General features: G+C 36.3%; 1 protein-coding gene across 3 annotated transcripts in view; it reads right to left on the bottom strand.

The window, feature by feature from the left end:
* Positions 1-12,635, bottom strand: part of SHTN1 (shootin 1) — a 124,185-nt gene that overhangs the window by 26,823 nt on the left and 84,727 nt on the right. For 2 of the 3 annotated variants that reach the window (XM_043982226.1, XM_043982229.1), the window contains exons 11-14: positions 10,662-10,761; positions 8,971-9,053; positions 4,687-4,796; positions 663-716 (exon numbers count right to left, since the gene is read on the bottom strand). In XM_043982226.1, coding sequence (XP_043838161.1) covers positions 663-716; positions 4,687-4,796; positions 8,971-9,053; positions 10,662-10,761 — 347 coding nt within the window. The remainder of the gene's footprint in view (positions 1-662; positions 717-4,686; positions 4,797-8,970; positions 9,054-10,661; positions 10,762-12,635) is intronic. The other variant, XM_043982228.1, reaches the window with a different exon arrangement.

Below are 12,635 nucleotides of genomic sequence, written 5' to 3'. Positions count from 1 at the left end.
GCTAAAGATAAGGATGTTAAGCAACTTAAAAAAAAAAAAAGAATCTTTGAATTTCCTTTAGAGGATAAATTCAATTGCTTACAAATAAAACTTTTTTCTATAATTTACCATCAAAGGGTTAAAAGAAAGAAAACAAATGAGAATGGTGACACTCAGTCTAGTACTCAGTAGTTACTTGATTTCCAACAGATTTAGGGTATTCTCAAATTTCCACCTGAATGTCAGAATTCTCTTCTCACACACTAAGCAAACTGCCATCTCTCTAAACAGCTCTTGTGTATTTCTGTTAATTAATAAGCATGACAATTCTAACATATGGGCCAACATTTTGTTTTCAAATTGGAATTCTGGGATTAGAAGAGAAAGAATAGGAAACAATCCTTTGGGCAATTTACTGTAACTGATATAAAAAACTGATTAGGGCTAACTCTTGAATGAAAACTAGAAATGTGTTATTTGATATGTTATAAACACCTGTGAAAGAAAAAGGGAAAATAAATATGGCACAAAGCAAATAATCAGAGAAAGAAACAAGGCCTCATAAAAGGTCTCAACATAGAGCAAATGTAATTATTCAGAAAAAAATGAAATTTATAAAAACACTTTCCTCTAATCCCCCACTAAGTGAAAATAATTGAAGATAAGCTAAGGTTTGTTCTTACCAGTATTCCTTTTAGTTCATTCACTGCACTTTCAGAGCCTTTTGAAGATTCTGGCTATAATTAAATGGGGAAAGGGGTGGGGAGGAGACAGAAACAGCAGGTGTATTATTCTAAATTTAAAACTCTTAAGCCACAGAAATATCCATTTGTCAAAAGGTGCTATAGGTTATACTGACAACATACACGAATTGCATCATTTTGTTAGGGCCGTTTCTTAGGGTAAGAAAAAAATAAAATTAGAAATGTTAGTGTTCCCATGGAACAGTTAAATGGAAAACTAAAAAACAGTTATGTTCAAAGCAGGGTGAACTCCTCCCATCCAAGTAAAAGCCTGAAAACTTCTCTGTAACCAGGAGAGTTGCCCAAGGCACTGAGAACCTTGCCTTTGACTTGATTTTGTGGCACAGCCAGTTTGTACCAGAGGTGGGACTGGAAGCCAAACCTGCTCCTCTCTATCTACCACACTGTGCAGCCTTTCAAACCCAAGATAATGGACTTAAGTTCATATAATTTCACTTTTGTAGTCAATGTGATTAAAATCACAGCCAAAAGGGATGTAGTACATAAGAAGTGTCAAACACTTCTTTCTGGCCTCCTCAGTCCTCAGCAAACTCTCATTTGAGCTACTTGATATCTCCCATCAAGAATGGGTAGCAGCCATACTGAACAAGAATCGAGGAGGAGGGCATCACCCTCCTCTTTCCACATTTTTTGGGTCCAGCTGGACACGTACTTGACCTCAGGCTGTCAGTGACTGCCCACCCCTCCTTCCTCTCTTCTTTTAGGAAAGTCATGGCAAAGGGACAGTGGGGAGAGAGATTCAGAGGCATACCATGGTTGTCACTGGAAGGAACCTTGGAAACCTGGTCCCTCTTCCCCTCCTTACTTTACAAAACCAAAACCAAAACCATGAACACGTTGAGATGGTTGCTCAGGGTCAGGTAGCTAGAGAGATAAAGAGTGGGGACTGGAGTCCAGGTTGACTAATTCCCAGCTCTGCTCTTTCCACTCTACCAGAAGGAAGAAAGAGAGAAATATCAAGATGACTGCATCTACAGCTCTAACCAACTTTTGGACCCTCAAGGGCACCTAGCAAAACCTATTCGTGCTCAATTCTTCCCAGTTGGTAATTAAAGTCAACTTTGATGTGAGGCCGTCACACAAAAGATGGTGGTGTGTAAGATCTCTAACTTTCCTATTGTTTCCTGTCACAGGAAGGTAGTGATCAAAAGAAACCAATATAGTAATTACAATTATATTATTGATAATAGCTATCATTTATAAAGCACTTAAATTCAGCAAAAAAAAAATTCACAAATATTTCATTTGATACAACAACTCTGGGAGGTAGTGCTATTATTATTATCAATTTACAGTTGAGGAAACTGAGGAAGACAGCAATTAGGTTACTTTGCTCAAGGATACATAGCCAGTATATATCTGAGGCTGAGAGCTCAGGTCTTCCAAACTCCAAGTCTAGCATTCTATCCACTGCACCACTTTCCTCTGAACATGGAAAAAGGACCTATAACACTTCTCTCCAATCAAGAAGTGGTAGGTTTTAAGAGTAACTTGCAACTTCCTCTACTTAAAGGACACAGGAGCCCTCAAACACCCTCCTCAGGCAAAAAAAAAAAAATTTAAAAAATGTAGAGAGAGACAGTCAGGCAGAGGAAGAGGGAGGGGGAGAGAGAGAGAGAAGGGGGTGGGGAAAGGGAGAGGAAGAGGGAGAGAGAGAGAAAGAGGGAGAGGTTGCTTATATGCAAATTGAGCAAAGGAGCTAAACTTTCGCTGCCAAGTTTTCCTTAAAGATGCCACATGCCATCTGTGCCAGTCAAAAGCTTTGGAGACACTAGCTTAGTCACAGCACCCACAAATTCATTTAGAAAATGTGGTCTCCGGGTAGGCCTATGAATGCAATTTGTTCAGGCAGAAAGCTGGTGCTCTTGAACTCCCTGCCCAAGCCAGCCAACTGGAAGGCAGCTGGGAGCATACATTCTCTTTACTTCTAGCACTGCAAGAAAGCAGGGATGGTAATGCAGAAAGGGACCTGAACTTTAGCATGCATCAAGCGTGAACATTATTTAAAAAAAAAAAAGATTATTGACCAGTTAAGTCAAAACTAAATCTACACAGGTTAATTATTACCAGCGAAAAAACCAGTAGTCCACTGATCGTTGTTCAGTTTCTTTCCAGATTTTGAACTGACTTTAAATAATGTGTAACTGCCGAAAGAGTCATGTGAAGAAGAAAAAAAAAGATGACATACCAAAAGTGGGATGGGAGGAACATAACTAAATATCAATAAACTTACAAATAATAACTTTTTTAAAAAGCCATATCTTCCCAGACAGCATTTAAAATTTATTTGGGTTACTATATTACTTCTGCTTTGCAATAGTTCAGGTTCGCTTATCTATTCCACAGTAGTTGTGTTTATTAAATAATAAAAAATATTCTTTTAAAAATGCCCTTTCATTTTTACAGTGCTTTAACTTGTATTCTGATCAAACTTCTGCAATCCGGCCAGAGAAGTATGTAGACTATACTAGTTCTACTTTATTTATAAGCTGAGGAACAAAATATGGTGTAATTTTCTGGTTAACATTACTAGTATACACAATTCGCATCTTTTAGAATCCGGTGTCTAGGACAATATGGGACCTCAGAAACCAATTAGTTCAACTCCTTCATTTGATGAAGAAACTGAGGCCCAGGGATTTTAAATGCTTGCCCAAGATCATGCAGGAAGTATGCATCAAAGGCAAGATTTTAATCCAGGTGACAGGTTCAGGACTAAAACCTAGATCTCTTGATTCCTAGATCAGTACTTTAAAAAAAAATTATATCACTGGATACAAACACCAAGGGGTTAAGAGCCTCAAAAAATAGAAATTACTTGAGCCAGAGGGTTTTAGTCTAAAGGCTAAGATCTTACTTGTTGTAAATTCTTCATCTTTGTTAGAAAGCTATTTTGGCTTTTTGGGGTTATCAGAGTAGGAACAAACTTCCTTCTATGGAGATCAGTTACTTTCTATTCCATCTTCTGATCAGTCCAGACTGAAAATATAGAGGACTGCTCTCCCAACTCCCTACTTACTCTCTTGGGGTGGCCTATACACAGTGGCCACTCTAGTACCAAGCTAGCCAAATGTGCTTCCTACTTATGGCAAAACATAGTTTGAATGTAAGGTACAAACTCATCTGATACTAACAGAACCCCAACCAACCCTAAAAGATACATATCTATACAGGCAGAGAGGCACTCTTGAAGGTATTTCAAGAACTTTTAAATTGGGGAGTAAAAAGCAGATTTCTAATTAAAGGGAGTAAACTATCCAGCAAAGTGATTTAAAAAACATGCCATAGTCTGCATCATTTCACTAAGATGGGAATACAAAGTAAAAAGAAGAGTATCGTGCTAATCACCGTATCACAGGATCTCAAAGTTGGAAAGGACCCTGAGAGTTCATTCATTTAGGTGGGGAGGCTTCTGGACCCAATAATTTAACAAAATCTTCCACTACATTTTCTTCACCTCTAAATGGCTAAGAGGAGATTTAATGATATAATTTTTTAAAAGCATCAACTCTGGATCTTTTCAGTGTTTTTCAAAATTCTCTATCTCCATTCTTCTGGCACTCTAAGCTTCCTAAATGAATCTTAAATCAAATGAAAAGTCAAGGAACGAAGGAACAGAAAACATCATGGAAATGGCTACTTCATACCTTGGTCTTTTGTTTGATAACGAATTTTAATGTCATTTTCCTTTAACAAGGAAAAAAAGAAATGTAATAATCATGAATACAGCATGGATTTGGGCTTGCTACGGAACAGAAATCATGTCTTTCCAAAGTGAAACTACAAAAAAATAAACTTTGACATAATGCAAATCTATTATAACATATATGTCAGTCTTGTTCCTTGATATCATTTCTACAAAGGTATTACTCTATTCCATTTTTAATTTCTAAAGTAAGCCCCAAAACAGGAAAAAAAGAAAGACAATTTAGCTGCTCTATACCTTGGCCTTTGGCCTGGTTGCCTGATTAACTGGTCTAAGATGTACTCCCTTCTTAATCCTATCCATCATCTCTTCAACTGCTTGTCTCTTCAGGTCTGTGACTTCTTCTGCTGTTCAAAGAAAACACATTTCATTGAGTTTCAAATGAAGAAAGCCCAGGAAAACTGTAAGAAGAAATATTTTCTGCTGTGAAATAAGAATTATCTTCTGAGTCCATTGCTATTTTTCTGCAAATGATTTAGAAAGATTGCAATGTGCTGCACCACACAGTCACTATTCAGTTGCCAAGAGTCACTGAACACCATGACTCTATTCAGGTGAACAGCAGTCAGGTAGCAAAGTTTCTGTAACAGAGCTGAGTCATAAAAATGGCAAGGTTTTTGTTGTTGTGTGTTTTTTTTAATTAAGGCATTTAAGTCAATAATGACTCCCCCACATCAAACAATTAAAATGAATTTTGCCCTATTTGTCAGCGTAATTACAGACTTTATTGAATACTTAGTTCATTGCTGGATTTTCTCCAGGTCTTATTAAACCCAACTTTGCACTTAATCCTAAATAATCATGCCTTTTTTCCTTGAAGGGGATTTTATACCTTATTGGCAGACGTCATATATTGTCCCTCCAAGAAATTAGTGAAAAGGAGGAGGAAGTAGCAAAGGTTGGACTGAAAACACATCAGAGATATTTTCCTCATTGGAGAAAATCCAGACAAAAGCAAACAAATAAGTAAAATCTATTTTTCCCTCATGTCACCTTTTACTGATGAATCACATAAATACAAAACATTCATGCAAGCCTGTTAAAGGCATTTTAAATTTCCTGTGGGACAAAAACATAAATCTAGCAATGATTTCAATTAAGTAATTAAATTTTAAAAGAAAGTTCATCTTCCCTGTAGGCTACCCTTTGGAGTATAAAAACATTATTAAAGCAACTGAGATTTATCTAGATTCAGTGAATATACCTTAGATGAGTTACCAGTTCAAGGCCATTTGCTATAATTCTGAAATTTGGTACTTGGTCTCAATCTATTTACAGGTCAAACTATGCTTATGTTAATTATAAGGCCCTATAAAAAAGTAGAATGTTTGTAGACTTTCCAAGGGCAGGAAGATTATTAGCTCTAACTCCAGAAAAACAGGATAAGCAAATCTGGATTCTTTTCAAAGTATGTGTTCCTGGCTGATTTCGAATGGTCCTTAATATTTTACCTATTTGGGCATGCCTTAGAAGTCCCAAGATCTTGGTTTTTTAATTGGGACCAGAATACATATGCCTAAACCAGTTAGCCCTAACAGAGTATGGTACCAACAAAGGCCAAGATCAATAGATTCTGTCATCAGAATGAGCAGTTTATCTTTTCCATGGTGGGTCAGTAGTGACCTAAGTATATACTAAGGCTAGAGTATTACTTATTATATTGCACACATTTCCACAACCTGGAACTTTCCTGACACTTTAATGTACAGTTAATATAAGATGTCAAGAAACTGAGATATATTGAGGAATCATTATGGTTAAAACTAATATCTTTGCTGAAACTGCATTAAATTGGATGACACAAACCTCAGGTCTCCCGTTTTGGCATCTCTGGATAAATGACTCATCGAAAAGTATAAAGTGGCTTCTGAAAAATGCTAAATATATAAAAAAAATCCAATCTGAATTAGGATGGAAAAATTGCATGGCAATTGATGGTAAAACACTTCCTACTAACCCATCAGCACTCTGGAAGACATGACTAAAGCCCAATTAATCACACAAGACAAAAGCCAATTAAGGCAGACAGATGGAACATTATGGTCAAAGCTATTTCATTTGTCTAAAACATCTAACATAATAGGAATTTTAAACAGTCTCTTACACTTGTTGGTTTAGTATAATATTGATGATTCAGAGATAGATAACTATCTGTATCCTATAAAGATTTTAAATGAGGATTTAATTCCTTAGTTGTTTTTTCCCCTCAAAATATAAAAGCCTAACTGGCTGAAAGAAAGAAAAAAAGACATTTACCAGATTACCCAGACAAATACAATACAAGCTTAAACTTATCTATCTACAAACACACACACATATATATATTTTTCTCTCTCAACCTCATTTGTGTTCACAGTTAAACTAGCCAAAAACAATCTATATGAATTTCAAAATGATTAAGTGCCTCTATAAAATATAGAAGAATAGCCCACAGAGAACTCATGGAATATGTTATAAATCTTTCTGTAATGACAGAGTGGTTAATTGTCTCACAAAACCATGTAATCAGGGACAAAAGAAACATCCAGGATGCTGGAAATTAAAGAAAAATGACAAATGAAGACAAGAAGTCTAACATTATTGAACTACCCACCAAATAAACACAATTTTCTAGGAAATAGTGTTGTGAGGTTAGTCTTGACTCAATAACTCAATGCAATTACCTGAAGCTTGAATTTTTAAGACCTACTTGAAAAATAAGCAACTTCATAAAGAAAAAACCCAACATCCTCTATAACCTTCTGTTATTAATTAGAGGTGGTTAGAACTTTTTTTGTTACTTCTATAACTTTTTCTTATTACTTAGAGATAATTAGAATGAATTTCAAAATTTCACTGGATTCCCTAGTCTAGTAAGTGGTGGGAAGGCAGGTATCTTTGCTTATTCATTCAGTCATTTATTGTATTCATCAATTATTCCTTGCCATTCTTTGAAAAAACTAGAGGCAGTACAGTGCATAACAAAGTGTACTGGATTCAAAGTCCTTTTTCTACCTGATTCTGGGCAATTGGTTTAACCCGTTTCTAAAGTTAAATCTCCTTATACGTAGAATGGGGTTAAAATACTTTATAAGACTTATAAAAAAAAAACTTTCAAGATCGTAAAGCATTATAGAAATGTGATTTTGTCATACTGACATTGAATTCATTTTTTTAAAACTAAGCATAAACATAACCTTTATCCACAGTAATAACAAAGGTTTTTTTTTCTTTTCAGTTTTCTACTTATCACTAGACATCCATTTGATAAGAATCTAACGTTAATAGACATCTCTCTTAAGAGCCAAAAATTGGTCTACTAAGTTGATTCTTCATAAAATTAAACTTTTTAAAATCCACAATGGGATCTTAAATTCAGACCTTAAAATATATGTAAAATAGCTTCATATATCCTGACTAAATTGACTATAAGTTACTTTACCAAACAGTAATAACTACAATTAGACAACATGAAGCCAGTTTTCATGGGCTCATATTTCCAAAGAAGTCTCAGTACAAATAGTCAGTTGTATCTCAAGATGCATTGTAGGATGCAATTCCAAGTATGCAAGTTATGTTGCGACTGAACCCTAGGCTAGACAGTTCAACTTCCAATTATCAACACATTAGGAAGTTCCACAGCCAAAATCTGGAAATTCTCCCATTCGTGTACTCCTTCCTATATTTGTGGTAAAACTATTAGTATAAAGCTCCATGAACAAATAAACCATCACCAGGGGCTCAGAGGATACTGCATGTGTTGGTAAGGCATTATGTATCCCTTCTATCAGTATGATTTTAAAGTCATTCCCTGGTACTTTTCAAAATACCATGGACAGCTAGAAATGCCCCATCAGTGCTGCTGGCCAAAATTGTTTTCAGAAGCTATCAAAGAATTATAACTCTACATAAATATTTCTACTTCGTTTCACAAAGCAACAATCTAGCGGCAACAGGAGTCAGGAGGAAGACATTGCTGCGTTTCAATGAACTGGAAATAAAATTTTATTTTTAGAGGTTGAGAGGATTTGGAATACTAGTTGCTTTAATGTTATTAAAGGGTACAGTTGAGGATAACATATACAAGATACAGTCTTTTTTATTCTGAGTGACCCTACTGAACCTTAAAAATAAACATGATCATCCTAAAGCAATATTAAGCCTGAGACAAGTTCACATTTCACAGTGGGGGAAAACAAACAATGAAAAATCCAGAAAACTGGGAATGCTGAGAAACTGCCCAAAGCAGAGCTCCTTCTGAATCCAATAATCCTCAGATCAAGATTCTACTTCCCTGCCATTTGAGGTCCATTACTATTTCCAGGAATAAGCACAAAAAGTAGGAAGGCTCTGGCTCCCAAGTCTCCTCCTGATGCCCTTCTTCAGAGTTACTGTCAAGACCCCTGTGGTGAAACTACATCATATCTCTATTCATAAACCTTATTATCAACATTTCAGAGCCAGAGGACATATTGGGAAGTACACATGCATAAATGACTAACATCACTGTAACAGAATAAAGTGAACAAAGGTGCAACTTACCAGTTTCTGGCTGAACTGCTTTTTCTTTCTTGGCTCCACTGCTGCTCGGGTGGGATCTCTTTCGTATCATGGACATAAGAGACCTTTCAAGGAAAAGAAAAGGACCAGGAGAAGCCCCTAAATTCCTCTTCACAGTGATTTTTTTTCTTAACTCTGGCATTATTATAATTTCTATTTTAAATCACTAATAAGTGTCTAGCTTCTCTTTATAAGTCTTTTAACTGGAGATCAAGGATATATATATATATATATATATATATATATATAAAATTAGCTATATGTTATATATACACATATAGCTAATATTGCTTCCTTATTACTACTAGAGTTTCCGAACACAGACAAATGTGGTATGCCTCTCTGTCTAGATACAGGGAGAACTGTAGTGGAAAGGAAGCTAAGTTTGGAGCCAGAGAACTTGCTCTGCTACCTATTATTTGTATGACCTTGACTAAGTCACATTATTTCTCTGAGCCTCAGTTTCCTCATCTGTAAAAAGAGGGGGTTGGACTAAATAACTTCTAAGGTCCCTTCTGATTTTAAATCCATGATCCTGTGAAAATACTGCAAGACTTGCTTTTTTTTTTTGTTAGGCAATTGGGGTTAAGTGACTCGCCCAGGGTCACATAGCTAATAAGTTGTCAAGTGTCTGAGGCTGGATTTGAACTCAGGTCCTCCTGACTCCAGGGCTGGTGCTCTATCCATTACACCACCTAGCTGCCCCTAAGACTTGCTTTTAATATTTTTTTCTATCATCATTATTATTTATGAAGCAAAACCTGTTAAGAAGCCAAATGCAGTTAGATAATAAAACAAGTCTTTATATCTAGAATCTTCTCAGAATTACTTTAGATTTTATGGATAAGGTAATTCTCAAGGCTTTTTTTTTTTTTAAAGCATGACTTAGGTCAAGTAAAAAACCTTTTAAACAGCTCAGAGAGGGAGAAAAATGGTGCATAAAACCTAAAAAAGCTCTTATCTGCTCAGCCTTACCTGATATGGAAAATCATAATGCCTTAACTGAAATTCCTAAAGGAAAAAAATAAAACTGGGAGGGGAAAAATAAACCAATCCCACTAGTTTCCCATGGCTAGGAGGAATTTAGAACTTTAAAAAAATAAAGAAGTGTATCAAAGAAACACCTTTTCCCACTGTCCTCCACGATCCTGCAGGCCAGTTAAGTATTCTCCATACCAAAAGAAGAGCTTTCAAGTAATATAAGATCTTCAAAAAGATTTTCAGAGTGACATGACGGGCCACCATCTACTTCTGTACTTTCCTAACACTCTTACCAAGATATATAAGCTTTTCTCTTTACTTTCCTCAGCCAGGCCAGAAGGGCAGGGACTATTAACAGTTCTGATTCCACTGCTGATGGCAGGGGTGTTTTGAGCTGTTTAAGACTTGAGCCAGTTTGTCCATCTTTATACAGGCAATCTGGAGGCCCTCCCTGCCTCATCATATTAATGTAGACTTAGTGTAGACACTTGACTGGAATGGCTCTACCAGAGGTCAGAATTCCTGAGCACAAGAGATTTGCTAGCCTCACCCTCCTCAGTGGCTCGAATGGGCCTATGTGAACCCTACCTAGCTATAAACCAGTCTTGAAAAATGTTGCTACCATAAGAAAATCCAAGTACTTTGGTATATTTTGGTTTCAAAAGTATATTGATCTTTACAGACCTACTTACCGGATTGGATTGGGAGGTGGAGGGGGGAGTGGTGGAGGAGGAGGTGGTGGGGGTGGCACTGAATTTTCTGACTGGTGTACTCGTTTCTGGAGTTCATCAACTATATGGAGAGCAAACATGAGGAGGAAAGTTTTTAGTGAAAAGAAAAAAAAAAGCAATCATAGGCCTTAAAACAAAACAGGATTAGGATTAGAGGGTGTAGAGATGGAAGAGGCCTTACATTTTATCTGGTCCAACCTCCAAATTCCACACATTAGAAAAAAAGGCTCAAAGACTGAGAAAGTTAACTTTCCCAAGGTCACATAGGTTGTCAGTAGAAGCCACTATTTCTGACTCCCAATACTGTGCTCTTTCTACTTTCCACACTTATGTAACTCAAATATAGGGTGTCCCAAAATGTATTAAAACTTTTAAAAATGTAATGACTTCTGGGATGCCTTGTACTGTCAATTAGGAAAAAATAAAAAATAATAAGTCCCTCTTAGAAAAACATGTTTCCTACCACATGGTTCTATTCCTCTAGCTTAGTGTTGTTCCCTCATAGATGATTGTCAAAAATTGTAACCATCTGCTATAGCTACATCTGTAGAAAATTAAATCAGAATCGTTGTCTGGGTGGGTGAATGAGCAAATAGACTGAAGAGGAAAAGTTTATTCACAAAAGAACTACCTAATATAGATTTTCAAAACTTTAAATGGTTGCTTTCAGGAATAGCTGGATCAGTAGGCATTTTTAAGAATAACATCTAACATGGATTCTAATGGATACCAACTTTTTTTATTCTCCTAGACACCCATGCCATCTTGCTTTTTGGGGCAACTCGTGCCAATATCTGAATTTTAACCATTGTACTAGTATTCCTTTTTGTAAACATCTTTCTGAATGTTCGGAATTGATACGTTCTACACCTAAGAAAATGCATTATGGCTCTAATCATTAACTAATTCATTCAGTCAACAATTTGTTGAGTATGTGAAAGGCTATGTGCTAGAAGCTTATAATCAAGTTAAGAGAGGGAAGTCATGTACATAAAGAAATAAAGTAAAATATTACAAGGGCATAGATTAGGGGCTATGGAAATTCAAAAAAGATCTTTCATTTGAGGAAATTTGAGGAAATTTGGGGAAGCATTATGGGAGGTGATTTTTGAGTGGGGTTTTGAATGGGGGTAGGATTTCAAATAGGGAGATCTAAGGGGAAAATATTACAAGCATAAAGCATGTCTTGAGAAAAGTCTGAGATATCTCTGGTCACATGCATGGAAAAGACTCATCAAAAAGAGTGTACAGGGGATTTTTAACAAGCTATAGGATCTCCTCAATGAAATCACAACCACTCAAAAGAATCAGGCCCAATAATATACATGGGGGAAATGGATGTAAATTGTGTTTTCCAGATTATAGATAGCATACAGCTGGATGGATAGTCAATTAGTACATATACCTGAGACTGGCAGAACAGATGCACAATAAGAAAGGCCCACAATTCAATTGTCAGAGAAGAGTAGGCTGGACCACATGTAGAAATGTATTTAGTACTTTGAATAATCTTAAACTGCTCCTCGACACATACCATATACATGTTAACATATATGCATACATGCATACAAATACGTATCAGTCAATAAACATTTGTTAAGCACCTACTATGTGTCAGGTACTGTGTTAAATGTGGGTGGCATGCTAAAGTGTGCTAAATGTGTTGAATACAAAAAAGGGCAAAAAGTCCTTGCCCATACACAGCATACAATCTAACAGGGGAGAAAACAAGCAAACCAATATGCACAAAGCAGCTACATTTAGGATAAATAAAAAATAATTAAGAGAGAGAACAATCTAGAATTGAGAGGGATTAGGAAACACTTCCTGCAAAAGATGGGATTTTAGGGAAGACTTAAAGGAAACCAGGAGTCAGAGATAAGGAAGGAGAGTACTGAAGGCATGGGGGAGGACCAGAGAAAATGCCTGGAGCTG

The sequence above is a fragment of the Dromiciops gliroides genome, chromosome 2, assembly GCF_019393635.1.
Source record: "Dromiciops gliroides isolate mDroGli1 chromosome 2, mDroGli1.pri, whole genome shotgun sequence".
In the NCBI taxonomy this organism is placed as follows: domain Eukaryota; kingdom Metazoa; phylum Chordata; class Mammalia; order Microbiotheria; family Microbiotheriidae; genus Dromiciops; species Dromiciops gliroides.
Note: the sequence above shows the minus strand (reverse complement) of the source record. Positions and strands in the feature narration are given on the sequence as shown.